The sequence below is a fragment of the Rattus norvegicus genome, chromosome 1 (assembly GCF_036323735.1).
Source record: "Rattus norvegicus strain BN/NHsdMcwi chromosome 1, GRCr8, whole genome shotgun sequence".
NCBI lineage: Eukaryota > Metazoa > Chordata > Mammalia > Rodentia > Muridae > Rattus > Rattus norvegicus.
The window spans coordinates 191,025,259-191,053,106 of record NC_086019.1 but is presented as its reverse complement, the minus strand read 5'-3'; the positions used below and the strand labels follow the sequence as shown (position 1 = coordinate 191,053,106).

The following is a 27,848-nucleotide window of genomic DNA, read 5'->3' as shown; positions in this document are numbered from 1 at the left end:
CCTTACCCCAACCCCCCTGCCCCCCCCACCAGGTCCTCTGATTTCCTAGACTCATCCAACCCCACCAGTTAGCACTGAAGCAGAAATCGCCAGTCTGGGAGTATGAACCTAGCTGCTGTGTCTTCAGTGCATCCTGAAGGAGGAAAAGATCCAGTTGCAGGGCCCTTTAAATACCCAAGCTCCGCCCCTGCCGGCCCAGCCCTTTAGGGAAGTCCCGCTTGGTGAGGGAAATTCCTGACCTGTGGCTTGCAGCTGCCAGCTACCCTGCTAAATGTGAGTACAGATTGTGACCCTGGCGGGACCCCCCCAGACTCCAACCCAGGGGTCTGTTCCAAAGGCTCTCTCTAGTCTTCCTGCTTTTCAGAAATCTTTCTTGTGACTGAGACAAGAACACCTCAGTCACAAATTACAGGAAGGGAGGGCGTTGGTGGCTCTGCCTTGTGAGGTTTCACTTTCTATGAGTTTCAGGGTTTGAAAGCACCCTGTTAATGTCCTCAACCCCAAAACCTCAGGCCTCCCTGACATCAGGGTCTCCCCAACAGATTATAGGTGAGGGGGTACTTTTGTCAGGCCCAGTAGCACACATGTGCTACTCCCTGCTCCGTAGCAGAAGCGGAAAGATGCCTTGAGCCCAGGAGTCCTGAACCAACTCAGACACGTAGCAGGAGAGACCATCGTTTTCATTTCTCTTGTTTGGTTGGTTGACTTTAGGTTTTGTTTTGGTTGGGTGGTGGTGGTGGTTGTTGAGAAAGTGGTCTTGAACTCTCTGTAGCCCGGGATGACCTTGAACACCTGACCTTCTTGCCTCCATCTCCTGAGTGAATGCTGACATAGATTTCTGTCATCGCCATCAGTTTTATTCAGAGCTGGGGCTCACACCTAGGGTTTCATGTATTTGGGCAAGGACTCTGCCCTGATGGATGGAGTGTGGCACAGTGACATAGCACACCTATGTGTCCAGAGGTCCCTAGCACACTTTAAAAAGAAAAAAGAAACGGGGAACCTTACCCGACACAGTTCACACCTCTAATCCCAGCACTTGGGGCACTTGGGCAACTGAGGCAGGAGGGTCTCCAGAGGCTTGAGGCCAGCCTGAGATACAGTTCTACCACAGCTTAAGCTACTATGTAAAACCCTGTCACAAATAACAGAAGCCAACTGGGCAAAGTTACAGCTTCCATTCAGACTCCATCTGGTGGTGTCACTCCCTGAGGACCTGGGCTCTGCCTTCTCTTCAATGACTGACATTTGTGACTTCTCCTTGACTCCCTTCTCTGCCAGTTGTGGAGGCTTTTTACTGTTGCCCTGTGCAGGACTGTGCCAACCATGGGCCTTGGCCACTCTTGCAGTGGTTAGCGGCGGGACAAGCGGAAGAGTAGCTTGGTTTCAGAAGGTACAGAGTTTAATGAGAACAAGAGTAAAGCTTTAGGGGAAGGGGAAATGAACAAGAGGAAGCTCAACTGGACAGCCCTCCTGAGGGTCTAGGGACTTGGGATCTGTGACTGGAGCCCAGCTCTAGTAGGAGATGGTGGTTGACAAAGCTGTTCCTTATGTCCCTCCTGCCTGTATATCCCTGGGACATGGAAGAGAGGCTGGCCATCACGGGTGTGGCAGATGGCTTTCCCAGAAACTATCTACTTATACCTTTGGCACCCTGCCCTGAGGCGGGGCAGTTGGGCAGGACCACTCCTACCTTTGAGATCCTGCATGCTGGGTGCTCAGGCCTGCTGTGGTATGCCACACTCTTCTTGTGTAGCAGAGGCTGTTCACTGGCTCAGGTTATGCAAAATGCTCACCTTTGAAAGCCCATTGGTGCCATCACCTGGATGGCAGTAACCCACCCAGATCCTCTATGTCCCCTTCAGTGAGACTGACTACCTCGTGATGACAAGCCATACTGTCTCCAGGGAAGCCAGGCCAACCGTCCAGAGCCAGATGATTGGGCTAGGCCTTGATCTCGAAGGCTAGAATGGGTTGGGTAAAGGTGTTTGATGTGGTAGGTTGGGTTGTTCCTGGAATCCTCAATTCTATGGATCCCGAATAAAGCCTGGGAGAAGTGTGAATAGGATTAAATGTCAGCCAGAAGCTAGGTGTGGGAGCATGAGGACTGTTTTATCCCCAAAGTTCCAGGCCACCCTAGGCAACTCAGTAAGACTCCTCTTAAAACAACGTGAGCTGGAGAGATGGCTCAGTGGTTAAGAGCACTGACGGCTCTTCTGGAGGTCCTGAGTTCAATTCCCAGCAACACATGGTGGCTCACAACCATCTGTAATGGGATCTGATGCCCCCTTCTGGTGTGTGAAAAGCGACAGTGTACTCATACATAACATAAATAAGTCTTTTTAAAAAAACAAAGCCACAAAGCAGGCCTTGGAGAGATGCCCCCGTGACTTAAGTTGCAAGTACTGACGTTGGGGGCCTCACGACTGTTTTAACTTCAGCTCCAGGGGATCTGATGCCCTCTTCTAGCCTCCATGGTCCATGGGCCACTGCACACATGTACAGACACAGAGACCCACCTAAAGACAAGTTAAAAAAAAAAGAATCCCAGCCAAGTCTGAGGAGAGAAAAGTTCTTAGGAGAGAACACTTTGATGGAGATCAGGGCTTCTGAATCAGCTCCTGAGCCTGCTTCCAGTCTGCACACTATTCACTTTGGTAACTGGCGTTCATTTGTAACATTTGGGGGTGGGGGGGCAGAGCCACTTGGCACATGGTGAGGCTACCAAGCTGTCCCCCTACCACAAAGTGGCCTAGTTGGGTCACAGTTTAGGTTAAAGTTTTTTTTTCCAGAGTCTCATTCTAGCCTTCCCTTAGCCTGGTATTGCCTATGTTATAGTATCACAACCTGGGCTACCACTCTAGCCATAGGTTGGGTAAGATTTTTCTTGAGAGGGACTAGTGACATTGCAGCCAAGCCTCACTGATGGCCTAAGTTCAAGCCCCAGAACCAACATGGTGGAAGGGGAGGTCAGGGAGGAACTCCATTGACGACAGGCCCTACTTAGACTAAATATGGACCTTTTAAAACCAAAGTGGGCAGCCATCTGGTGGCTGGGCTGGGTCAGCACCTTCCCCCTTCACTCTCTGTCCTGCCCAGATCAAGAGAGCAGGGCTGGGGACAAAGGAGCTACTTGAGTGAAGCTAGGCAGGGGAGGTTTGTTCTCAGGCAGGCGAATGACCTATGGCAATGTTAATGGTTAAAGTAATAAGTGCAGGAATGGTGCAGTAATGACTTCAGGGTGACCTGAAGCAACTGGAACAGTTAACCACAAGAGAGGGGCTGTTCTAAGTGGGACACAATCCCAGGGATGGAGCGAGTTGTCCTTGTCCTCCTGAAGGCAGATTAGGGTTTGAGACCATTCACTCAGCTTCACAGTGAGTTCAGAGCTACCCTGGACCAGAGAAAGGAGGAAAGATGCAATCAGGTTTGTTGAGCGTGAACTGCTTGAGATGAACCCTCCCCCGTTAAGAGCACTGACTGCTCTTCCAGAGGTCCTGAGTTCAATTCCCAGCAACCACACAGTGGCTCACAACCATCTGTAATGGGATCTGATGCCCTGTTCTGGTGTGTCTGAAGACAGCTACAGTGTACTCACATACATTAAATAAATAAATCTTTTTTTTTTGTTTTTGTTTTTGTTTTTTTTCAGAGCTGGAGACCGAACCCAGGGCCTTGCGCTTGCTAGGCAAGCACTCTACCGCTGAGCTAAATCCCCAACCCCAAATCTTTTTTTTTAAAGTCACTTTTAAAAGATTTATTTATTATATATGAGTACACTGTAGCTGTCTTTAAAAAATAATAAAAGAATAAACTGGGCACTGGTACCACTTGCCCTTAATCCCAGCACTCCAGAGACCGAAGGCAGCAGATCTTTGTGAATTCGAGGCCAACCTCCTCTACAGAGTGAGTTCCAGGACAGCCAGGGATACACAGTGAAATCCTGTCTTAGAAAAGCAGAAGACAAAAACAAAACAAAAAAGAATAAATAAATAGTCCCAGCACTTGGGGACAAAAACAGGTGGATCTCTAAGTTCAGGGCTAGCCTGGTCTACATTAGCAAGTTCCAGGACAGCCGGGGCTATATAATATAATAATAATAATAATAATAATAATAATAATAATAATAATAATAATAACAACTCCTTACAAACAAAATAAAACAAAACAAAAAACCTTGCCGACCAGGACCATGGTGTGGTCACTTTGAAACAGGAACTGGCTATTTAGATTCATTATGCCAACCACTCGAAGGTTTTTCTGAAAATCTCTGAAATGTGATGATTCATGACTTATTGATTTTGGCTGATACATCAATCTTGCCTTTGAGTTGCCAGGAAAAGAATGAAGCCAAGCATGGTGGCCCATATCAATATTCCCAGCTCTGAGGAAACTGAGGCAGGAGGCTTGCTTTGAGTTCAAGGCCTTCATGGACTTCATAGTAACCCACTATCCAGTGTTATATAGCAAGATCCTATCTGGGAAAGAAAACAGGAAAAGAACAGACGTGGCAGTTTACTCTATAATCCCATGATTTGGGAGACTAAGGCAGAAAGATTGCCGTGCAAGGCCAACCTGGGCTACAGAGTGAGATGCTGTCTCAAAAAAAAAAAAAAAAAAAAAGACTGGGATTATGAGCCTGTCCTTGTTTTGTGTTGTGTCCTGGAGACCAGTCCACCTACCTGAACCCTGGCCCACACACCACTCTGCGCAGCAAGCTGAGCCAGCTTCTGCGATACTGAGGACCAGCTGTGGATCCTGCCACTTTCAGCCTTGAGAGCAGGCCAGGCTAGACGGTATGCCCAAGAGCTGGCAGGGAGCAGAGCTCGGTGCAAAGCAGAAAGGAGAGGTGGGGTCGGCAGGAGCCGGGGCCAGACCTGAGGCATCCATAGGTTCTTTACCTCTGGTTTATGTATTTATGTTGAGACAAGCTCTCAGTATGTAGCCCTACTTAGCCTGTAACTCACTATGTAGACCCGGTTGGTCTCCATCTCTCAGAGACCTTCCTACCTCTGTCTCCCAAATACTGAGATTAAAAGCAGGTACCACCACACCCGGCATACATTGTCTTTTGAGGGCCTTGGCGTAACAGAAATAAAAATCTGGGACTGTACACATCATCTAGTAAGCTGCCAGAGTGTGGGACTAGTCACAAATGTAAGTGTCAGGGGTGGAAGGCAATGCCTGCTCCAAGGGGATTTGCTGGTAGTCTTAGCGGAAGGAGAGCTGTGAGGTGTGGTAAGGGAGTGGACAGGGAAGTGAAATGGAACCCTGGTACAGAAGCAGGCCTGGCCTCAGAACAAGGCCGGAATCCAGCCTCATTAGCTTTGAGGAAGGCTCTTGCTGAGTCACTGAGCTGGGAGAGGCTCTCAGGCCCCCTGACTGTTCCCAGCTGGGATGACAGATGGTGGAGAGGCCTCAGTCTTGGGGAGTGGAGCCAATAGAGGCAGTGCCTGGAGCTGACTCCCACCTCAGAGGACCTTCTATAGTTCCCTTCTTCCGGTTGGGGCCTCCAAGCCCTCCTGGCATCACAGGCCCTTCTTCTTGTCCCATCTGGTTTCCTGGCCTGTCTTCTCCTTTGCAATGAACCTGCATTGGAGCCCCTGGAGAGATGATGTTATCCAACTGTGGGAAGCCTCTGCATTGCTGTGCCTCTAGCATGAAGGCCTACCTCCTTCCTGACCAGTAGACAAGTGAGGATTAAGCCCTAATACCACATGGGGAAGGAGGCCCTGACCACACCCCTCAGTGGGTTAGGAAAAATTGGGCCTTGGGCCCTGTCTATTCTCAGTAGTAAACACTGTACTGGTAAAGAGCCAAGCTTGGCTCTGGGTGCTTTCTGTACAAACATGTCATCGCAGTGCTGGGAAAAGACTATTAGTCATCTCAATTTGGTAATTGAGGAGGCAGATAGTAGAACAAAGGACTTGTCTAAGGTCATCCATCCAAAGAGAGTCAGGAGTCCAATGGCGATGGTGGTGCACAACTTCAATCCCAGCATTGCAGGGGCAGGGGCAGGGGCAGGGGCAGGGGCAGGGGCAGAGGCAGAGGCAGAGGCAGAGGCAGATATGTGAGTCCAAGGCCAGCCTAGTCTACATAGCCACTTCCAGGACTACACAGAAAACAAAACAAAACGAAAACAAAAACGAAAACTTTAGGGTCTCGGTTTAAGTGTCTCGGATCATGAATGTTGCTCTCCTGAGACAGCTCCATTTCACGTCCTGGAATAACTGGAACAGCGGCAAAGCTGAGCAGGATAAGCAGTGGCTAGGAGGACTCAGAGCAGAGGGAGCAGCTGGGGGCGGGGGCGGGGGCGGGGGCGGGGAGGGAGGAGTAGGGTGGAGGGCAGGGGGCGGGGGCGGGAAGGGAAGGGAAGGGAGGGGCGGGGCACGGGGTGGGACAGACCGAGCCTAGAAGTCAGAAAGGCAAGTTCTGAGCCTTGAAAATCTACCTTCCTGAGAATCAGGGGACTCGGCCTCATGTGAAAAGGGAGCTCAGGAGAGCATCTAGGTCACATCACAGCTGCAGGGTTAAAGAGAGAGGCAGTGTGTTCGTTGCTTTATGTGTTTTCAACAAAATACCCACAAGAGCAACTTCAGGAAGGACTTGATTTTCCTCCGTTTGAAGTTGCAGTCAGCATGCCTGGTGGCATGGCAGCAGGACCCGGAAGCAGCGGGTCACACTGTACTCACCAGCTATCAGAACCCGGAGGCAGCGGTCGCTGTACCGGAAACACCTGAATGCTGGCCCCCAGCTTTCTCCTTTTGATTCAGTGTGAGTGAACCCCAAGCCCACAGAGTGGTGGTTAGGCTGGGTCTTCCCACACCAATTAAACCTAATCTAGACAATTCCCTTAGGGACAAGCCCTGAGGATCATGTCCTGGGTGATTCTAAACGCTGTCAGGTTTGCAGTGCTTAACCATCCCAAGCAAAATATATCCTCCCTTTAACATGGGAAAAGCACTGGGCCAGGGAAATAGGTTAGCTGGTAAAATGCTTGTCATTCAAGTGACCTGAGTTCAGTCCCCAGCACCTCAAAAAAAAAAAAAAAAAAAAAAAAAAAAAAAGCTAGGGGCTGGAGAAATGGCTCAGTTGGGGCTGACTGCTCTTCCAGAGTTCCCAGGGATCCACACGGTGGAGGGAGAGAACGGACTCCGCTTCCATAAGCTGTCCCATGACTTCCACAGGCACACCGCGCCACACACACCCACTTAATAAAATTTAACAAATTAAAAAAAAAAAGTATGCTGTGTGGTAGTAGCCCATGCCTTTACTCGCAGTATGCAGTAGGCTGCTGATCTCTGATCTGAGGACAGACAGAGCTACACAGAGAAACCAAGGGAAAAAAAAAAGTAGATGTCACCGCCCAAGGTTGACAGAGAGCCTCCTCTTGCACCTGGACACACACCCCAAACTGCAACCTTCCCCTCCGTTCTTGCTTTTGTTTTTCTTTTGTCTTGAGATGGAGTCTCCTGTCTGGCCTCAGGCTTCTGTGTAATTAAGGATAACTTTAGACTCCTGACTCTCCTTGTGCCTTCTGAGTGCTGGGATGGCAGGTGGCAGCCACCATGCCAGTTTATGTGGTGCTGGAAATTGACCCCAGGGCTTCGTGAATGACAGACATGAGCACTCTATCAGTTGAGCCGCATCCCTGGTCCAACCCAAGCCTTTTGAATCCATGTCCCTAAGCAATGCTGCCATGTTTGTAATTACCTTAAGAGACAGAAAAGACCAGCTAGGCTATAGCTCGGTGCTACAAAGAGAGTTGGTGTAGTATTTGTGAAGTTCATTCCTCATTCCTGTCAGAACAATTAGTAGTAGTAACAATCATAAAAAATTTTAAAAAGCTTCAGGCTCTGGCTCAGGGGCCTAGTCCTGAGTGTCACATCGAGTGACCCTGAATGACTTACAGTCTTTATCTGAGCTAGTTAGGGCTATAATATCAGCAATGGCAAAATGGATCAAAAAAGCCACAATGGCCTATTTGAGTTAAAATTTAATGGCTTTCCCCCATGTGGGGGACTGTTCCGTTCCTAGGGCCTAGTGTTGTTGGTGGGCTACACTGCTAGACCCTGAAATTAAATGTAAATTATTTTCCTGGGGATGTGTCTTAATTTGCTTTCTACTGTTGTAAAACATGAGGAGGAAACAGAACTTGGGGAGGAAAGAGTTGATTGCATCTTCCAGGTCAGATGCAGGAAGTCAGGGCAGGAACTGGAGGCGGGAACTAAGTAAGCATGAAGGAGTGTTGCCTCCTGACTTGCTCCTGGGGACTTCCTTTGTCTGCTTTCTCAACTACCTAGGACCATCTGTTGTGGGTAGGGGGAGTTCTATCCAGAATGGTCTCTGGGCCCCTCTCTATAAATTAGCAATCAAGAAAATGGCCCACAGGTCTGCCTACAAGCAATCTGATGGAGGCATGGTCTCAATTCCAGTCCTCTTTGTTGTTGAAATATTTAATCCCAGGGGCTGGAGAGATGGCTCAGTGGTTAAGAGCACTGGCTGCGGGGTTGGGGATTTAGCTCAGTGGTAGAGCGCTTGCCTAGGAAGCGCAAGGCCCTGGTTCGGTCCCCAGCTCTGAAAAAAAAAAAAAAAAAAAAAAAAAAAAGAGCACTGGCTGCTCTTCCAGAGGTCCTGAGTTCAAATCCCAGCAACCACATGGTGGCTCACAACCATCTGTAATGGAATCTGAGGCCCTCTTCTGGTGTGTCTGAAGACAGAGACAGTGTACTCGTGTACATAAAATAAAGATACATATATTTAAAAAATATTTAGGGGTTGGGGATTTAGCTCAGTGGTAGAGTGCTTGCCCAGCAAGCGCAAGGCCCTGGGTTCGGTCCCCAGCTCTGGAAAAAAAAATTTAATCCCAATCTGTGGTTCCTACCCCACCTTTAACCTTTTAGTTGCTGGATAGAAGACATACACAACCTATTCAGCAGTAGAGCTGGGCAGATATCTACCTTCTGTGTTATTACTCTGTTTCATCTGGGCTGCTCTTAACTCCAATTGGCCAGCCCTCAGGGCCATGTTTTTTGGACTCCTAACCCTTGACATCCTCTTCCTAACCCTTCCCCTTCCCCTTCCTCACGGTCTCCCTACTGGCCAGGAACACCAAGTACCGCCTATCTCAATTCTGCCCAGGTATAGGCTGTAGGCATCTTTACCTACCAATCAGAAAGAACTTGGCGGCAAGGTCATATAACATCTTGTCTCTGGGGCAACCGGGTCTTGGAGGCCTGCATTTAGCATTACACTTGACTCTAGCTTGTGTCAAGTTGACCAGAATCTACTCAGGACAGGATGTAGTGTAGTTCAGCCCACTTGCCCAGCATGTGGGAGGAATGGGAGGAAGGCCCTAGGTTAGATTCATATTCTCTCTCTCTCTCTCTCTCTCTCTCTCTCTCTCCCTTCCTCTTTTATTTTGTGCTCTATCTGCATGTACACCTGCCTGCTAGAAAGAGAACATCAAATCCCAGTGCAGATGGTTGTGAGCCACCATGTGGTTGCTGGGAATTGAACTCAGGACCTCTGGAGGAACAGTGTTCTTTTTTTTTTTTAATATTTTTTTTAAAGATTTATTTATTATATATATAAGTACACTGTAGCTGTCTTCAGATACACCAGAAGAGGGCATCAGATCTCTTTACAGATGGTTGTGAGCCACCATGTGGTTGCTGGGAATTGAACTCATAACCTCTGGAAGAGCAGTCAGGTGCTCTTAACCACTGAGCCATCTCTCCAGCCCAGGAACAGTGTTCTTAATGACTGAGTCATCTCTCCAGCCCACTAGGTTACAGTATCAACACTGCCAAAACAAAAATGCTTTGCCCAAGCATGGCGGCACATGCATGTAACTCCCACACTCAGGAGACTGAAGTGAGAACAGGAAGAATTTAAACCAGTTCCAGCTACTTAACCAGAGTCTTTACAAAAACAAAGAAACAAAAAAGTAACAATTTGTTTTCTCAGACCCACCAACCACATTCCAAATGTTCAGTAGAATCACATGTGGCAGAATATAGGGATTATTTCCAGGTGCTGGGGAGATGGCTCAGCAGTGAAGAGCACTTGTTGCATTTGCAGGGGACAGGAGTTTGTTCCCAGCACCCTGAATAGGCAGCCTATAACTGTCAATGTCTCTAGACCCAGGAAATCCAAAGCTTTCTTCTGGCTTCTGCAGGCACTGCCCACAAACAGGCACACACACGCACACAAACACATGCAAACACACAAACACACACACACACACACACACACACACACACACGGAGGGAAGGAAGGCAGGCAGGCAGGCAGACAGGCAGGCAGGCAGGCAGGCAAGCCTCTGCATTGCCTAGCAGACTTAATTGTCTTTTACTGACTCAGATAGACATGTCCAAAGTCCAAGAGGTGCTGGGTCTAAGGATGGGCTGTGCTGGGGTGTGTCACATTCACAAACAATCTAAGCACTGAATGAAACCAGCCAGGATTCAGAGGTCGATACAGTGGAGTGGGTAGATACAAAATCATTTCCCCCTCTTTTCCTCTCCATCCTGCCCCTGCTTCTTCTGATAGTGGGAGCTGAGGGCTTCTACAGGCTAAGAAATGGTGAAGGTCCTTCACCTTCACTGGGCTTTACTGTTAGGAATCCACCTGGTTCGATGGGAGTGTCACTTGGGTCTTTTCTATGTGGGGGCCCACCTCTGAAAGGTTCACCTCAGGACTACTTAGAGCACAGGAAGGCAAAGGGGTACAGACAGACATCTGACTACTGCTAGGCTTTCAGGACTGAATAAAAAGCCTCTCGACTCCGGGAAAGCCAGTAACCTTTGCAGAACCATAGCTCCCCAGCATGTGTGGGACAAGGCCATGTAGTTATATCCCAGGGTGATCTGCTGGATCACTCAGCTTGGCCTAGCTGCCTGGTGAACCCTAGGAAGTGGGAACCTTTGATCCACAGGTGTGTAGAGGGAGTGGACAGGAGTGAGGGAAAGGTGGCAGAACCTCTGGCTTCTGTGAAGAAACTGAAGCAAGCAATTCTTCACAGAGGTGAGGTCTGAAGTGGGGATAAGAAAAGGAGAAGCAGGCATTGTAGAGCCTGCTTTTCATTCCAGCAGACTGAGTCAGTCAGGGTTATGGAGCCAGGCTCTGTCTCAGAAGTAGGGGCAGGGCAAAAGAAGGGTGTAGGAGCAGGAGGAGGAGGAAGAGCGCTGAGAGATGGCTCAGATGTAAAGAGGACCCAAGTTTGAGTCCCAGCACCCACACTGAATGGCTCAGTCACCTCTAAGTCTAACTCCAGGGGTTCTGACACACTCTCCTGACCCCTGCAGGGCCCCAGGTACACACAAAGTGCACATACATATATGCAGGCAAAACATTTATGCATATAAACTAAGTTACCTATGTAATTATATATATATATACATATACGTACACACACACACACACACACATTTATGAAGACACACTCACTGCTCCTGCAGAGGACCCAAGTACAGTTCCCAGCACCCATGTGGTGGCTCACAACTGCCACTAACTCTAATTCCAGGGGATCTGGTCTCTGAAGGCTCCCGCATGCAAGCACATAGTGCACATAAACTTATGCAAGCAAATACACGACATGAAATAAAATATTTTATGGGGCTGGAGAGATGGCTCAGCGGTTAAGAGCACTGACTCTTCTTCCAGAGGTCCTGAGTTCAATTCCCAGCAACCACATGGTGGCTTACAACCATCTGTAATGGGATCTGATGCCCTCTTCTGGTGTGTCTGAAGACAGCTACAGTGTACGCACATAAATAAAAAATAAATTAAAAACATATTACGTTTTAAAAAGCAGAGGAGGTGGGAATAAGATCAGGAAGGGGACAACCAAGGGATCTGGGAAGGAGAGGCCATTTTTGGAATAACCTGCCTTGTCCCAAATGCCCTTGTTTACCTTGTGTCTTCCCTGCCTGTCCTTTTCTGTGCTGCAATCAGGTTTGGTGGGAAAAGCTTGGGATTCACCATGGCAACTGAAGAGGCCATCATCCGCATCCCCCCATACCACTACATCCATGTGCTGGACCAGAACAGTAATGTGTCCCGTGTGGAGGTTGGACCAAAGACCTACATCCGGCAGGACAATGAGAGGTTAGTGTAGAGCTGCCCCAGCGGAGGACAGCCTGGCTGGCAGGACTGACCCTCATCTGGGTGGCTGGGAGGGTCTCGCTTGCTTTGACTGCCTCCTTTGGAACATCATCCCCCTCCTCACACCCCTTTTTACCTTACAACAGGGTACTGTTTGCCCCAGTTCGCATGGTGACCGTCCCCCCACGCCACTACTGCATAGTGGCCAACCCTGTGTCCCGGGACACCCAGAGTTCTGTGTTATTTGACATCACAGGACAAGTCCGACTCCGGCACGCTGACCAGGAGATCCGACTAGCCCAGGACCCCTTCCCCCTGTATCCAGGGGAGGTGCTGGAAAAGGTACCTCGCTTTCCTCCCTTGAGCCTGAACTCTGCCTGCTCTGTGCCTCCTCAGGGCTGCCCCCAACTCCTGCATTTAATGAGAAAGCAAAGCCCCTGTGGGAAGGACTGAGGAGGTAGCTATGGGTTCTCACCCAGAGCAGAGATGACTCACAGTCCCCTCATTCTAACTCCCCTGCACTCCCCACATACCTCAGACAGACTCGCCTCATCTCACAATTCCGTGCCCGTGCCCCGGGGAATGTTGCAATGGAAGCATGGACCACCATCATAGCCAGACCCTCACCCATGCTGCCTTCAGGCTTGAGCTCCCAAGCAAGGGAGTCTATTGAGTTTTTAAAATAGTTTTAACTTTACCTGCTTGGTATTTTATGTTTTTATTTCCTTATTTAATGGGGCAAGGCATGCATGTCTGCTACAAATGCATGCGGAGGTCAGAGGAGAGCTTGCAGGAGTCAGTGCTCTCCTTCCACTGGGTGGGTCCTAGGGTTAACTCAGGACATTATGTATGCTAGGCAAGAGCCCCAGTCAGTGCTTCCTGCTCCTGAGTGCCCAGTAGCATGACTCTGGGGTGCACAGAGACACACACAGCTGGGAAGAGGGATAACAGAAATAGCCAGGAACCAGTGAGATGACCCAGAAGTATTTGCTACATAAGACGGACAACCTGAGATCCATGCCCCAGACCCATGACTGTGGTGGGAAGAGAGAATCAACTCCTGAACGCTGTCCTCAGACTTCCAAAGGTGCATGGTAACTCTTGCATATCTGCATACACGCACATGAATAAATAAAATGAAAATGTAATGAAACTACAAATAATGAGGAAAGGCAGCAATCCTACCTGAGTGAAGCCAGGCGTGGTAGTTAGTGGTAGCACAAGTCTTTAATCCCAGCACTCAGGAAGCAAAGGCTGCAGACCTCTGAGTTCAAGGACAGCCTGGTGTACAGAGTGAGTTTCTGGACAGAATCCTCCCGAGAGAGAGAGAGAGAGAGAGAGAGAGAGAGAGAGAGAGAGAGAGAGAGAGAGAGGATCTGATATCTGATAGTCTGGGTGAGTAGGGCTGAGGTGGGGCTTTAGATCTACAGATCTTCCAATCTGATGCCTGCTCAATCAAGCTTTCCCATCCCGGCCTCACCTTAACCCCTGCTTCCCCTGCGGGCTCCCACACTCACACCAGGAGGGCAGGGTGTCACCCAGGGGCCTTTCCATCTTCAGCCAACATTCATGCTCTTCCACTGTGCTCTTCTCTGAGACTGGCAGCATTTTCTAAGGGCACAAGGTCACAAGAAACATTTTTTGATTCAGCCTCCTTCGTGGCAATAGCATGGCCTTTCTTTTTTTTTTTTTTAAAGATTTATTTATTTATTGTATATAAGTACACTGTAGCTGTCTTCAGACACACCGGAAGAAGGCATCAGATCTCATTACAGATGGTTGTGAGCCACCATGTGGTTGCTGGGAATTGAACTCAGGACCTCTGGAAGAGCAGTCAGTGCTCTTAACCATTGAGCCATCTCTCCAGCCCAGCATGGCCTTTCTTTTGGCTTTTTTTTTTAAATTTAAAGATGTATTTATTATATATAAATACACTGTAGCATTGCTAACCCCTCATAATCTACAGTTTCCTCTACCCCATTAGAGGCAGTGACCCATTATGCCTAGGTCATGTCGAGTGCCACCTGTAGGCACAAATATTTTGTAACCTACTTTTACTTATTTTTTTTTTTTAAGATTTATTTATTTAGTATATATAAGTACACTGTAGCTGTCTTCAGACACACCAGAAGAGGGCATCTGATCTCCTTACAGATGGTTGTGAGCCACCATGTGGTTGCTGGGAATTGAACTCAGGACCTCTGGAAGAGCAGTCAGTGCTTTTAACTGCTGAGCCACCTCTCCAGCCTGTGGCTTTTTTTTTTTTTTTTCCTCTTGGTTTTGTTTTGTGCTTTGGAGATGACAGAGTCTTACCACATGGACCGGCTCCCGTGTAAAGCACACACTGGCCTGGGTCTTGTGATCTTGTGGCAGCTCTCATGCCTGAGCTCCCAAGCTTCTTTGTTTTGGTTTGTTTTTTTGTAGACTTTTGCTAACGGCCTTGTAAATCTATTTTCTACCCGCCCCTGGCTTTCTCTCTTTTACCTACTCTTTCGTAGCAGCCTGAACATGACATTTTCTAAGTTAGTCCTTCACAGATCCCTCTGACCCCAGACCCCACCTCCGCTAAACTTCCTTGGGCAAAGCCCTAAATCAAGCCAGGCCAGGTGTGCTGGTACCTGCCTGGCTTCCCAATGTTTGGGAGGCTGAGGCAGGAGAATCTCTAGTTCTAGGCCAGCCTATGGTGTGTGTGTGTGTGTGTGTGTGTGTGTGTGTGTGTGTCTGTCTGTCTGTCTGTCTGTTGTATCCCTGTCTTTGCTGCTTTCACGCCCTGTCCTGAGCTCCTATGTCCCCTCATTTTCCTCTCTGTGACTACTCAAGACACTGAGCTCTGGCCCTTGGCTGTGGGCTGACTTTTAGCAGCTCTGGCTGCATCTGGGAGCCCTCTCCTAGAATGGCCTCACTTTAGACATCTGAACCCAGTGGCTTCCTACCCAGTAGCTCTATTCTTTCTTAGTTTCAGTATTGATTCAAGATACCACCAGGCAAATGGATGCCTAAACTAGAAACGCCAAGAAACAGTGAGGCGGGGGCAGCCACCTGTCACTGTCCTCCTAGTCACTTAGACAGGGAGCATGCCAGGGAGGGACCATGGCTTTGTGATACAGCAGACAGGAAGTGACAGTGAGGCGTGCTGACAGATGCCTTAGAGAACAGAGGCAGGAAGATGGTGATCTTAAGGCAAGTCAGGTTAGACAGAGCTGATAGGGGAATCTGTTTTCCTCATTCCAGTGTGAGGCCAGGAGATAAAATGGCTGCCCACTGTCTACAACACAGACCAGTCTGTCACGGGGAACATAGGCATCACTTGGGCTCATGTCCTGACTGGATTCTTTAATAGCTTTGTAGGCTTCTCCGCTCACACACGTCTGCTCATCTGTCTTTCCTGCCTCGTTTAGAATATTTTCAGAGGCCAAATCTAGTCACGGTTGTGAAGGCATTTTTATAAACTTTTAGGTTCATCTGTTTTTGTAAGGCCTCTCCTTCCTTCTAGAGGGAACCACATGAGCACAGGCAACACTGAAAGGAAAGCTACAGATTAAAACCCGCGTTGTACATCCCTTTATACTGTCCTCCTTTTTTGGGTAGTGGGGGAACACAGTTGCACATAGCCCAGGCTGCTTTAGAGCTTGCTCTGTAATTGAACTCCTGCTTCACTTGTCGCCATGTCTCAGGCGCTGTGATTATAGGCATGTGCCACTATGCCCAGCTCTCTTTCTCTTTCGAATCCTTCCTAGTTCAGTGGTTCTGAGCCTTCCTACTGCTGCCTCCCTATACAGTTCCTCCAGTTGTGGTGATTCCCCAACCATAAAATGATTTCATTGCAGCTTCATAACTATAGTTTTGCTACTGTTTTGAATCAGTGTAAACACCTGATATGTGACCCCCCGGGGTCATGACCCACAGGTCGAGAACCGCTGTTCTAGTGCATCAGTGTGAACCTGGTCCTGCAGTTGTCATTGTTCAGACGCCTAAATGCCCCTCCAAGTCTCCCACAAGGTCTCTTCCTCACGCTTGTCCTCGACAGAGGAGAGTGTTCTTGGCTCATCAGCAGTGCCATCCTCACAGGGTCTTCAGATCCGGTGGCCCTAGGCCCCCTCCTACCTTGTATGCTACACTAGGATTTCAATGGAGATGCACAAAGATGGCTGGGGTGTGGCTCAGTGGGAGAGCAGAGAGCACTCGCTCAGCCTTCGCAAGGCCTTGATCTGATCCACAGAGGTGTGGACTTCCCAGAGACTGGTACTGTGGCCCTGATCTCCGAAGTATCAGGTTTAAACCTGATACGGCTTGAACACTCTTGACTCTTCTTTCCCTCAGGACATCACCCCACTGCAGGTGGTTCTGCCCAACACAGCACTGCATCTTAAGGCGTTGCTGGACTTTGAGGATAAGAATGGAGACAAGGTCATGGCAGGAGACGAGTGGCTATTTGAGGGACCTGGTGAGTTATGTCTCCATTACTTGGTGTGTGTCTGGGCCAGGGCTTCCTGCCTTTCTGTCATAACCCTGAAGTCTCTGAGTGCCAACATTGGCTTCCTCCTCCTTCCCCAGGCACCTACATCCCACAGAAGGAAGTGGAAGTCGTGGAGATCATTCAGGCCACAGTCATCAAACAGAACCAAGCACTGCGGCTAAGGGCCCGAAAGGAGTGCTTTGACCGGGAGGGCAAGGGGCGCGTGACAGGTAGGATCAACAGGGGTACTGTGGTGGGTGGACAGGAAGGAAGGAGGGAGGGCCCTCCCTTCAGGGAAGCAAGAGGAACCATGTGAAGCCAGAGAAGGGTTCACCCCTGAGGGTTGTATGGTGGCAGGGGGTGGGGGGCTGCTGAGCCAGGGTTTCTCTATGTAGACCAGGCTGGCCTGAAACTCAGAGATTGCCCATCTCTGCCTCCCAAGACCTGGGATTAAAGATGTACACCAGCTCTGCCTGGCCTATGTCTGTCTTTCATTTTTTGTTCACACACACACACACACACATCATTACCTTATTTTTATGTGTACGAGTGTTTTGTTTGTATGTAAGTCTGTGTGCACCACTTTTGTGTCTGGTGCCCATGGAGACCAGAGAGGGTATCCAATCCCCTGAAACTGGAGTTACAATCAGTTGTGAGCCACCATGTGGGTGCTGGGAATCTGAACCCAGGTCCTCTGGAAGAATAGCCAGTGGTGTTCTTAACCACTGAGCCATCTTCCCAGGCCTGTTCCTTTTGAGACAGTGCCCCATGTAGCTCTGACTGACCTGGTATTCAACATGTAGTTCATGATGGCTTCAAACTCCTGGCAATCTTCTTCTGCTTCAAACTCCCGAGTGCTGGGAGTATAAATGCATCACCATGCCTGGCTTCTCCCCATCTCTCTTGAGGTCTACCAGCTGCACCTTGCACACCCCCTTCATGCTTGCCCTGACCCTGCAATCACACCATGATAGGACCGTCTACCATCCCTACTCTGTAACATAAACTGTGGGCACTGGCCACATCTTACCTGGTTCCAGATCAAAAGATAAGATGTTCACATACATTGACCCAATGTCGGTTCATGATGATAGATGGTATTTTATTTAGTGCCCTGACAAGACTGAGTCTCTTACTGTTCCTGTTTCTCCACAGCAAGACTGAAGCACTTGCCTAGGGTACGTGGCCATGCGGGGTGAGGCTATGACTTCCTGCTAGGCATTCCTGCTGCTCCAAAAAACAAAACGACTTCCCCAGGCCTACGAGAAGCCCTTTTACCCATTTCAGGAACATGAAAAATCTTTGGTGCTTAGAAACAGCATCGCAGGTGCAGTTGTAGCGGTGTCTTGACGTTCTAGAAGGCCCTTTGTGGTTCTTGTCTTTTGAAACAGATTTCCCTATGTAGCCCAGGTTGGCCAAAAACTCCCTATCCTCCAACCTCTGTGTCCTGAATGCTAGGATTATGGGTGTGTGCCACCATGCCCAGACTCTAAAAGTTTCGGTTTTGGTTTTGGTTTTTAATTCTGGGAGAGAAGTTAGTTTTCCTCTGGCCTCATAGAGAGCAGTGGCTGCAAGGACCTTGTTAGGTGTTCAACTCTTGGGGCAGTGGCTTCTCTTTGCCTTCAAAGCCCAGTTGGTCCTGTTCTCTGGGCTTCAAAGAAGTAATGGTGATGGGTGACTGGCTGTGCTTGACTGCTCCTTCCTGCTCCTGACCTAGGTGAGGAGTGGCTGGTCCGATCCGTGGGGGCTTACCTCCCAGCTGTCTTTGAAGAGGTGCTGGATCTGGTGGATGCTGTGATCCTTACAGAAAAGGTTTGTGCTTGGGTGTGGGTAGAGAAGCTGGCAGTGCTCACAGGGCAGACAACATGCAAGAAAGGGACAGGCAGCATCCTCATGGCCACTAGAGAAATCAGGTCAGATCTCCAAAGAGAGTCCTGGAGCATCCTCCAGGGTAGGTAGGCATTGTCCCTGAGAACTAGGATCAAGTTAGGGGCACTGGCAGCAGGATGATGGAGGCCTCCCCTTCACAAATACCCTGTGTCTCCACCTGCAGACTGCCCTGCACCTCCGGGCTCTGCAGAACTTCAGGGACCTTCGGGGAGTGCTCCACCGCACCGGGGAGGAATGGTTAGTGACGGTGCAGGACACAGAAGCCCATGTTCCAGATGTCTATGAGGAGGTGCTTGGGGTAGTACCCATCACCACCCTGGGACCTCGACACTACTGTGTCATTCTTGACCCAATGGGACCAGACGGCAAGAACCAGCTGGGACAAAAGCGTGTTGTCAAGGTAAGCCCATCTCTACCTCAGAGCCTGTGACAGTTGAGAGCCCTGAGCAACAAGAGGCCTTCTCATCTTACTCCACATCTTCCAAGAACACGTATGTTCTGGAAATAGCTTTGGTGTTTTTGTGTACTTAGTTTTATATTCCTGACACACTGTCCTGTTTGCTTCCCCAAAGCCTTAGACTTTTCCTGAAGTTCCTGAACTTGCTCCTCCATGTTCTGGAGCCTTTGTCATGCTGCATAAAACAAATCTCACACCCCCAACCCCCGTGCTCTCCCCCACCCTGTCTCCTGTGAAAAATATTAGGGTTCAGCAAGCTGCCTCTACAAAGGCAGGGACTAGGTAGTTTAGGCCTGTGTGGGTGAGATTTCTGCTGAAATTATCAAACTAGGCTATTGCCACAGCATCATGGAGACGGTATGGAAATAAAGTTAGAAACAAGGTGTCTGGCACTGCACTAGTGAGGTTAAGGCAGAAGGAGCAGGAGTTCAAGGACCATAGTGAGTTTTGGGGTCACCATGGATACATGAGATTATCTCTTAAGAAAGGAAAAGAAAAGAAGGGGTGAGGAGCTTAAAAGTGAAAACAACCCTTGCAGGATGTGGTGGGGCATGGCCCAAATCCCAACACCCAGGACATGGTGGTCTATGGTCCGAATCCCAGCGTTCTGTAGGCAGAGGCAGGCAAATCTTTGTAAATTCTAGGTCAGCCTGGTCTACAGAGTGAGTTCCAGGCCAGCAAGGATGACTTAATGAGACCCTGTCTCAAAAGCAAACAAAACAACCTAAAATGTCTATTGTTTAATGGATGGGTATTTAAAATATGTGGCTGTGAATCGGAGGCCAACACGGGCTACACAGCAAGAGTCCTTCTCAGTGGGGAGGAAAGCCAGAAAGACATGTATCTGTACTCCTATCTGTACCTGGAGCCTGATACAGGAGCCCAGAAGTATCCCGTATCGTCATAGGTAGCAGGTCAGATTTGACTCTAAGACCAGAGTTTGCCCACCCTCAAATTCCACCATATCAAGAAAGCAAACCACAGGAGAAATGGAAAGCAACAATAGGATATGTGTGTCTACATGTGTGTGTGTCTGTGTGTGTGTGTGTATGTGTGTTTCTGTGTGTGTGTACATGTGTGTTTCTCTGTGTGTGTATGTACGTGTGTGTTTCTCTGTGTGTGTGTGTGTGTGCTTTCTTTGTGATCATTTTGTTTTCTTTGGAGATTTTTGTTTTGCTTTGGCCTTTGTGACAGGGTTCTCACTTTGTTACCCAGGCTGGCCTTGGACCCAGGATGGTCCTTCTTTAGCCTCCCGAGTGCTGAGATTACAGACATGTGTACTGCACCCAGCTTAGGGTAATTCGTAACTGTTTAGCTTGAGGACCTAGGTCTCGATCAGTTACAGATCTGACCAACTGAGCTGTCAGCCATTGTCCAGACAGAGAGACAGATGCTATGATAAAGGTATCCTTTGGGCTTCTGTCATCAACACAACCCCAACTCAACATTGTAAAAGTGACCAAGCCAGCTCAGTGAGTCAACAGGGTCTAGGGAGGGAGCGAGGATTGACAAGAAAAAGATAGACAGCACTATAACATGACTCCAGCCAGTGCTGAGGCTGAAACAGGTTCATTTTTCTCCAGTCTGCTTTTATATCATTCTAGGTACATGCAAAGATCAGTTCTAGGTCAAGGAACAAGCAAGGCAATAAACCAAGTCCCGTGGTATTCAGGGACTTATCAAGATGACCAAGATCTTGAGACTATGTCCTTGTCCTAGCCCAGTGTCAAATTCCTAGAAAGTGGCTCTTTACATAAAAGTAACTTTTATTCGCCTGGCCTAATTGTCATCTCTGAGGCTAACTGCCTCAGTCTGCTAACCTAGACCTAGGCCTGGAAGCTGCTGCCTTCCATAGTCTTATCCAGGCCTAGAACGTTCCAGCCTCTGAGACTTACTGCTAAATACGCTCACTCTTTATTGTTCTTTCTGAACTCAGTTGTTCTGGCTCTGCTCTGCTCTGTGCTGACTGATTCAGACTGGCCTCTTTCTCGACCTCTGACTGGATTGCTCTGCTTGGCCTCAAACTAACTCTGGCAGTCTGCTCTAGTCTGGCTCCTTCTCATTCTCTGGCCCGTTCTGTCTTCAGCTGTGTCTGACTTGTTCTCTCTCCGTAACCTGTCTCTGTACAAGGCTCCCATTAAACCTCCTCTTCTTTTTCCCTTCTGCGCTGCTCTCTTTTAAGTAGCCTCTTGCTTTTTTTTCCCCTCTGTTCTCATGAGAGTTGGGCATATCCTGTTCTGTCAAGTCTTTCTCTGATTGTCTGCCACTCAATTAGATGTCACTTTCAAACATGGGCGCTTCCTTGTACAAACTAACTCTGCTGTCATTGTTTGGGATTAAAGGTGTGTGGTAAGGGCATGTCTGTATTCCAGACAGAGTTGGATTAAGATTGCTGGGTTAAAAATCCCTCTACACAGCATGGGAAGACCTGGCTCAAGGTCATGTAACAGGCGGCAAGCCAGGAGGCTGTATTGAGGCAGTGTGGCTTTCCTGTAGGCCTGAGAGATACCACGACCTACCTAACCTCCCCTTTTTCCCATTAGGGAGAGAAGTCCTTTTTCCTCCAGCCAGGAGAGAGGCTGGAGCGAGGCATCCAGGATGTGTATGTGCTGTCAGAGCAGCAGGGGCTGCTACTGAAGGCACTGCAGCCCCTGGAGGAGGGAGAGAGCGAGGAGAAGGTCTCCCATCAGGCCGGAGACTGCTGGCTCATCCGTGGGCCCCTGGAGTATGTGCCATCTGCAAAAGTGGAGGTGGTGGAGGAGCGTCAGGCTATCCCTCTGGACCAAAATGAGGGCATCTATGTGCAGGATGTCAAGACGGGGAAGGTACCAGCTGCGGGTTGGGTGGTAGCAGTGGTGGCTTCCTCTAGGCAAGCAGGTGATGTTAACAGGAAGAGGCAGGTTGGGAAAAGACTCATACATCAGCAGCCAAGGTGGCCAGCTGGCAGATGTGAGGCCATTTCATACTCCATTTGCCAGCTTTGTCCTAAATACCTAATTTTACATATTAGAGACTCCAGCTGAGAGAACGAGCTAGGCTTTAGGACAGGGCTTCTGCCCTGCTGCAGATGGGGCCCTAGCATAAAGATCTCTGTGGACTTCTGCTGCTTCACCTAAACCTTGACCTTAGTTTTACCGAGGACTACATTACCAACGTTCTCCCTGAGAATCTAATGTAGAAACAATTCAGAGTCAGAGGCAGCGTTCGTGTGTATGAGGTGCTTCCAAAGGTCACTCACCAACCACATTGCTCCAGCAAGGAAAACCCTAGAAATAATATCAGGCCCTTACTACACACCGAGTGCTGTTGTTTGAATTAGACATGTGAGCCCCGCCTTATTCCGTAACCCCAGTTGGCCCATTGTACAGATGAGCAAGTGAGGCACGGGCAACAGCTTGAGAAAACTCGAGCAGATGGCAACCAAGCTTGAGTGCAGTCTTCCTGCAGACACCTGCTTTAACTAGGACAGTGGGCTGCCCCTGGGCAGAGTGGGCTCAGGACTAGGGTGGAGGGTGATGTTCTTCTTCCTACTGTCTCTGAAAACACCTTCCCTAGGTGCGGGCTGTGATTGGAAGCACCTACATGCTGACTCAGGATGAAGTCCTGTGGGAAAAGGAGCTGCCTTCTGGGGTGGAGGAGCTGCTGAACTTGGGGCATGACCCTCTGGCAGACAGGGGTCAGAAGGGCACAGCCAAGCCCCTTCAGCCCTCAGCTCCAAGGAACAAGACCCGAGTGGTCAGCTACCGTGTCCCGCACAATGCAGCGGTGCAGGTCTATGACTACAGAGCCAAGAGAGCCCGGTGAGCCAGCAGAGGCCTCTTCGGGGTCCCAGGGTCCCAAAAGAAGCCCTCAGGGAGGCTGATTTCCACCTCTCTCCACAGTGTGGTCTTTGGGCCCGAGCTAGTGACACTGGATCCTGAGGAGCAGTTCACAGTATTGTCCCTTTCTGCCGGGCGACCCAAGCGTCCTCATGCCCGCCGTGCACTCTGCCTACTGCTGGGACCTGATTTCTTTACTGATGTCATCACCATCGAAACTGCAGATCATGCCAGGTTGCAGCTGCAGCTTGCCTACAACTGGTGAGGCTGGGGGCCCAGGGGACAGCCTCAGAAACAAAGGAAGGCATATGCCTCCCAACTCAGACAGAAGGCAGGCCTTGATGCCCTAGATCAAAGGGAAGCTGGGAGTTTAGGAAATATGGGGTGGATATGGCCTAGCCTTCTAGGATGAGGACTTCAAGGCTCCAGCAACAGGGGACTACCTAGCCACACCTCTGTCATCTATTACTGCAAGGTTTTTGTCTTTGTCTTTGTTTTTGTTTTTGTTTTGAGACAAGGTTTGTCTACAGGCCTGGATATCCTGAAACTTATTATGTAAGCCAAGTTGCCTCAAACTCACAGAGTTTACCTGTCTCTGCCTCCCCAGTGTTCAGACTAAAGGAGCACAGGCCACTCCCGTTTTCTGCAAGTTTTTTTTTCTTTTTCTTTTTTGTTTTAAATGAACAGTTTTTTTGTTTGTTTGTTTGTTTTTCACAACCTATGGGCATCTGTCCCAGCTGTAGTGTTTGCTGTCTGGGGACCTATACAGGGAATGTCGTGTTTTCCTCATTTTCCCTAGCTGGAAATTAAAGATTACCTACTTCATGGGGTGCTGAAAAGCTGTAATGAAATAGTTAAATGCTGAGATGCTAGGGGCAGGAGAGTAACTTTTCTTCAATGATGTCCCCATACTCCAACAAGTAACCCCACCCCAATGCTCATGCAAACAGCCCTAGTTAAACTGAGTGGGTCATTTTTAAAAAGTCATGGAACTCCAAGCAAGGTTGGGAACAAGGGGTCCACGGGGAGGAGAGGAGGATAAGAGAAGGTAATTGAGTGAGTATGATCAAAATACATTATACTGTAAAATAATAAACAAAGACTATTTCTTCAAAAGAGCAAGCAAGGGGCCATGACAGCTCAGTTTACCCACTGAGTACCACCCGGCAGCCTGAGCGCCATCCCCAGACCCCATAGAAAGGCATAGAGAGGAAGCTGATCCCACAGAATTCCCTCTGAGCTCCAGGAGGGCATGGCAATGATCTTCTACACTATGAACACATACACAATAAGATTGTTTTATTTTTTAAAGTAATGGGGGGTTGGGGATTTAGCTCAGTGGTAGAGCGCTTGCCTAGAAAGCGCAAGGCCTGGGTTCAGTCCTCAGCTCCGGGGAAAAAAAAAAAAAAAAGTAATGGCCCAAAGCTGGGCAGTGGTATGGGCCCTTTAAACCCAGCCCTTGGGAGGCAGATGCAGGCAAATCTCTGAGTTTGAGGCCAGCCTGGTCTAGAGAGTGAGATCTACAGAGTCAGCCTGGGTCACACAGAGAAACCCACAGCACATGGCTGTTGGTCATCCCAGCTCTCCAGAGGAGAAGCAGGAGGATCAGGTATTCAAGGCCAGTGTCATCTGAAAGAACTCAAAGCTAGCCTGGGTTTCCAGTGTGAGGCTCGACTCAGAGTCAACTGGAGAAATGGTGTTCACACAGTGTCTGACCCCGTTCTGAGTTCCTCACCTTGTGGTAGAGAAGAACTAGCAATTACTGTGACCGAGGTAGACAGGGTGCTGGCCCAGTGGCAGTTAAGAGCACAGGCCTTAGAGCCATCTTGCCTCTATTCCAAGTTCTGGCTTGCCATATATGGTATGCTCTTTGGTATGCCCTGGCGTTTAGCACCATGAACCCTGTATTTCTGCTTCTGCAAAATGGGATGGTTTTGACTCTGGGAGGATTTGATGGAAACATGGGTGCTTGCTGGGCACAATTTAACATCTCCATTGTGGGGAGGAGCTTCTGTTGAACCCCAGAGAAGGGCGTTGAAAGGCTGCTCAGAAAGGGTATCATTGCTTGTGAGAAAATAGCTTCCCCACTCTGGGCCTTTGTTCACAGGCACTTTGAACTGAAGAACCGGAATGACCCTGCAGAGGCAGCCAAGCTTTTCTCCGTGCCTGACTTCGTGGGTGACGCCTGCAAGGCCATTGCATCCCGAGTCCGGGGGGCTGTAGCCTCTGTCACCTTTGATGACTTCCATAAAAACTCAGCCCGGATCATTCGAATGGCTGTTTTTGGCTTTGAGATGTCTGAAGACACAGGTCCTGATGGCACACTCCTGCCCAAGGCTCGAGACCAGGCAGTCTTTCCCCAAAACGGGCTGGTAGTCAGCAGTGTGGATGTGCAGTCAGTGGAGCCCGTGGACCAGAGGACCCGGGATGCCCTTCAGCGCAGCGTTCAGCTGGCCATCGAAATTACCACCAACTCCCAGGAGGCAGCAGCCAAGTGAGTAGTGTGGGGACCCAGGGCGAACACCTCAGCTAGGACCAAGACTTGAACACTGAAAAATGTGGCACCCATAGTCTTCCTGTTGCTGTCTGGTCTACAAGGATCTATTCTCTACCCAACATGACTAATAAGGCTGTAAATAGGAGGGCATCCCCACTCCTATGGCTTCCTACTCTTTTCAGGGCCTTTCTGACTCTCCAGGAGAGTTTGGCTTCCCTGCCCTCTACCTTCAGCTCGGTCCCACCTTGTGGCAGTGTCCTTTTTGCCTGCTCACCCCCTTGCTCTCAGCTGCTCATCAATGCCCAAAAGCACCCTAGCCTGTTTTCTTTCCTTGGGAGAATGAGTCCAGTGAAAGCGGAGGCATCAAGAGCATCTGTCCTCTACAGGCCTCAAGAGCCATGCCGTGGCTGCTTGCAGCTTGCACACTGTGCTAGGTCCAAGTGTATGCCGAATGCTCGGAGAGGGGGGTGGGCTCGGTCTCTATTCCAGATGCTCCTTTCTTAGCTCTGGCCCATCACCTCACCCGCCTCTGTTCTTACCCAGGCACGAGGCTCAGAGACTGGAACAGGAAGCCCGTGGTCGGCTTGAGAGGCAGAAGATCTTGGACCAGTCAGAAGCTGAAAAAGCCCGCAAGGAACTCTTGGAGCTTGAGGCTATGAGGTGGGTCAAGAAGTGGCGGTAGAAAGACGGGCCAGTCTGAGGTCTTGGGAAAGCTGCTGGCTCAGGAAGGTTGTGGTTGAGAGGCAAGTAGAACATGCTTTGAGGCATAAATCAAAATCCCAGAAGGAGTAAGGATGTGGTTTAGTGATAGAGAACTGACTTAGTCTATACAAGGCCTGGGGCTCCATCCCCAATATTAGAAGAAAATTAGATCAATGGCCCAGCAAGATGATGGTGGATGAAGGAGCTTAATGCCAATCCTGTTGCCACATAGTGAAAGGAGAGAGCGGAGTCTCACCAGTAGTCTTCTGACTGTCATACTTGTGTCATGGTGCCTCCCTCCACTCCCCGTCAAGTCCCAGGTACCCAGGCATCTCTTCTCAGCCTCCCCTGACTCTGTTTCCCCAACAGCATGGCTGTGGAGAGCACGGGTAATGCCAAAGCAGAGGCTGAGTCCCGTGCAGAGGCAGCGAGGATCGAAGGAGAAGGCTCTGTGCTGCAGGCCAAGCTCAAGGCACAGGCGCTAGCCATTGAGACGGTAAGTTGAGGGGCTGCTGCTGCTGCTGCTGGAAGGCTGGGGCATTGGGGCCTGCAAGAGCGACATTTGTTGTTGTTGTTTTTAAGTCTTTATTTAGTTTATGTATGCGAGTACACTGTCGCTCTCTTTAGACACACCAGAAGAGGGCATCAGATCTCATTACAGGTAGTTGTGAGCCACCATGTGGTTGCTGGGATTTGAACTAGGACCTCTGGAAGAGCAGTCAGTGCTCTTAACCACTGAGCCATCTCTCCAGCCCAAGAGCCCTGTTTGTTAAAGGCTCTGAAACCAAGTAGCCTGAAAAGCACTACTCGAGCCTTCTGTGGTTTGCTAAGTCCTCTGTCCTGTAGCAATGCACTTCGTACAATCCCTGAAGACAGATTCTTACAGTCGCTCCCCAGATGAGCTTCCCTGCCCACTTGGTTGTATGTTTTACATGTGACCTCCTTTCATGCGTCCTGTGTTACCTCTATTTTACACCAAGGTTTGACTTAGGGGATTCCTTCCCAAGATTCACTAGCTAAATAGGGGCATAGCTAAGATTTGCACCTGAGATTCCCTTCTGCCTCAGTTCTCTCAGAGTTGCTGGCTTAGATGACTTGCTGGACAGGCAGTTCTTGGCCCGCATGACCTAAAACCAATTTGGTCTCCCCCTTCCAGGAGGCTGAGTTGGAGCGAGTAAAGAAAGTACGAGAGATGGAACTGATCTATGCCCGGGCCCAGTTGGAGCTGGAGGTGAGCAAGGCGCAGCAGCTTGCCAATGTGGAGGCAAAGAAGTTCAAGGAGATGACAGAGGCACTGGGCCCCGGCACCATCAGGGACCTGGCTGTGGCCGGGCCAGAGATGCAGGTGAGAATGGAAGACACGGGAGGAGAGTGGATGTTTGCCTTGGAACCAAGAAGGGAGAAGGCAAGCATATTTGGGGAAGTGTCTGAGGACAGAGAGGGGCATGGGGTGAACTGCCCCTGTGACCTGTCACTAAGCACCATGGGATGCCACTGCTAGGGGGACAGTAGCAGATGCCTTGAAGGACGATATGAAGAAGGTGATGGTGGCACTTCAGAAACCACTTGGCTTAGGGAGGGCTGCTCAGAAGGCACCCTGGGGAGGTAGCTGAGATAAACGGCTGTCTCTAATGGTGTCTTCTTGCTGACTTGATCCTCCAACCCTGCAGGTGAAACTTCTCCAGTCCCTGGGCCTGAAATCCACTCTCATCACCGATGGCTCGTCTCCCATCAACCTCTTCAGCACAGCCTTCGGGTTGCTGGGGCTGGGGTCTGATGGTCAGCCGCCAGCACAGAAGTGATCCGGCAGCCCGGGGAAGACTTGCTCTCCCAGGCTCTCCGAAGCAGCCATGCTGTGCCTTAGGTCAACACTGACTGCACTGACAATGGATAAAATAAATTGACAACTGTAGACATTTA

At 49.5% G+C, this 27,848-nt stretch overlaps 1 protein-coding gene across 2 annotated transcripts; it reads left to right on the top strand.

Moving 5' to 3' along the window:
• The first annotated feature begins 240 nt into the window (after positions 1–240).
• On the top strand, positions 241–27,848 carry Mvp (major vault protein). Of its 2 annotated transcripts, none has more exon segments than NM_022715.2 (15): positions 241–273; positions 11,959–12,111; positions 12,255–12,450; positions 16,429–16,552; positions 16,663–16,794; positions 18,282–18,376; positions 18,618–18,854; positions 21,455–21,736; positions 22,467–22,711; positions 22,793–22,990; positions 24,837–25,223; positions 25,770–25,886; positions 26,298–26,424; positions 27,085–27,273; positions 27,599–27,840. In NM_022715.2, coding segments are annotated over 14 exon segments (2,586 nt in total). In that variant the 5' UTR covers positions 241–273; positions 11,959–11,986; the 3' UTR covers positions 27,731–27,840.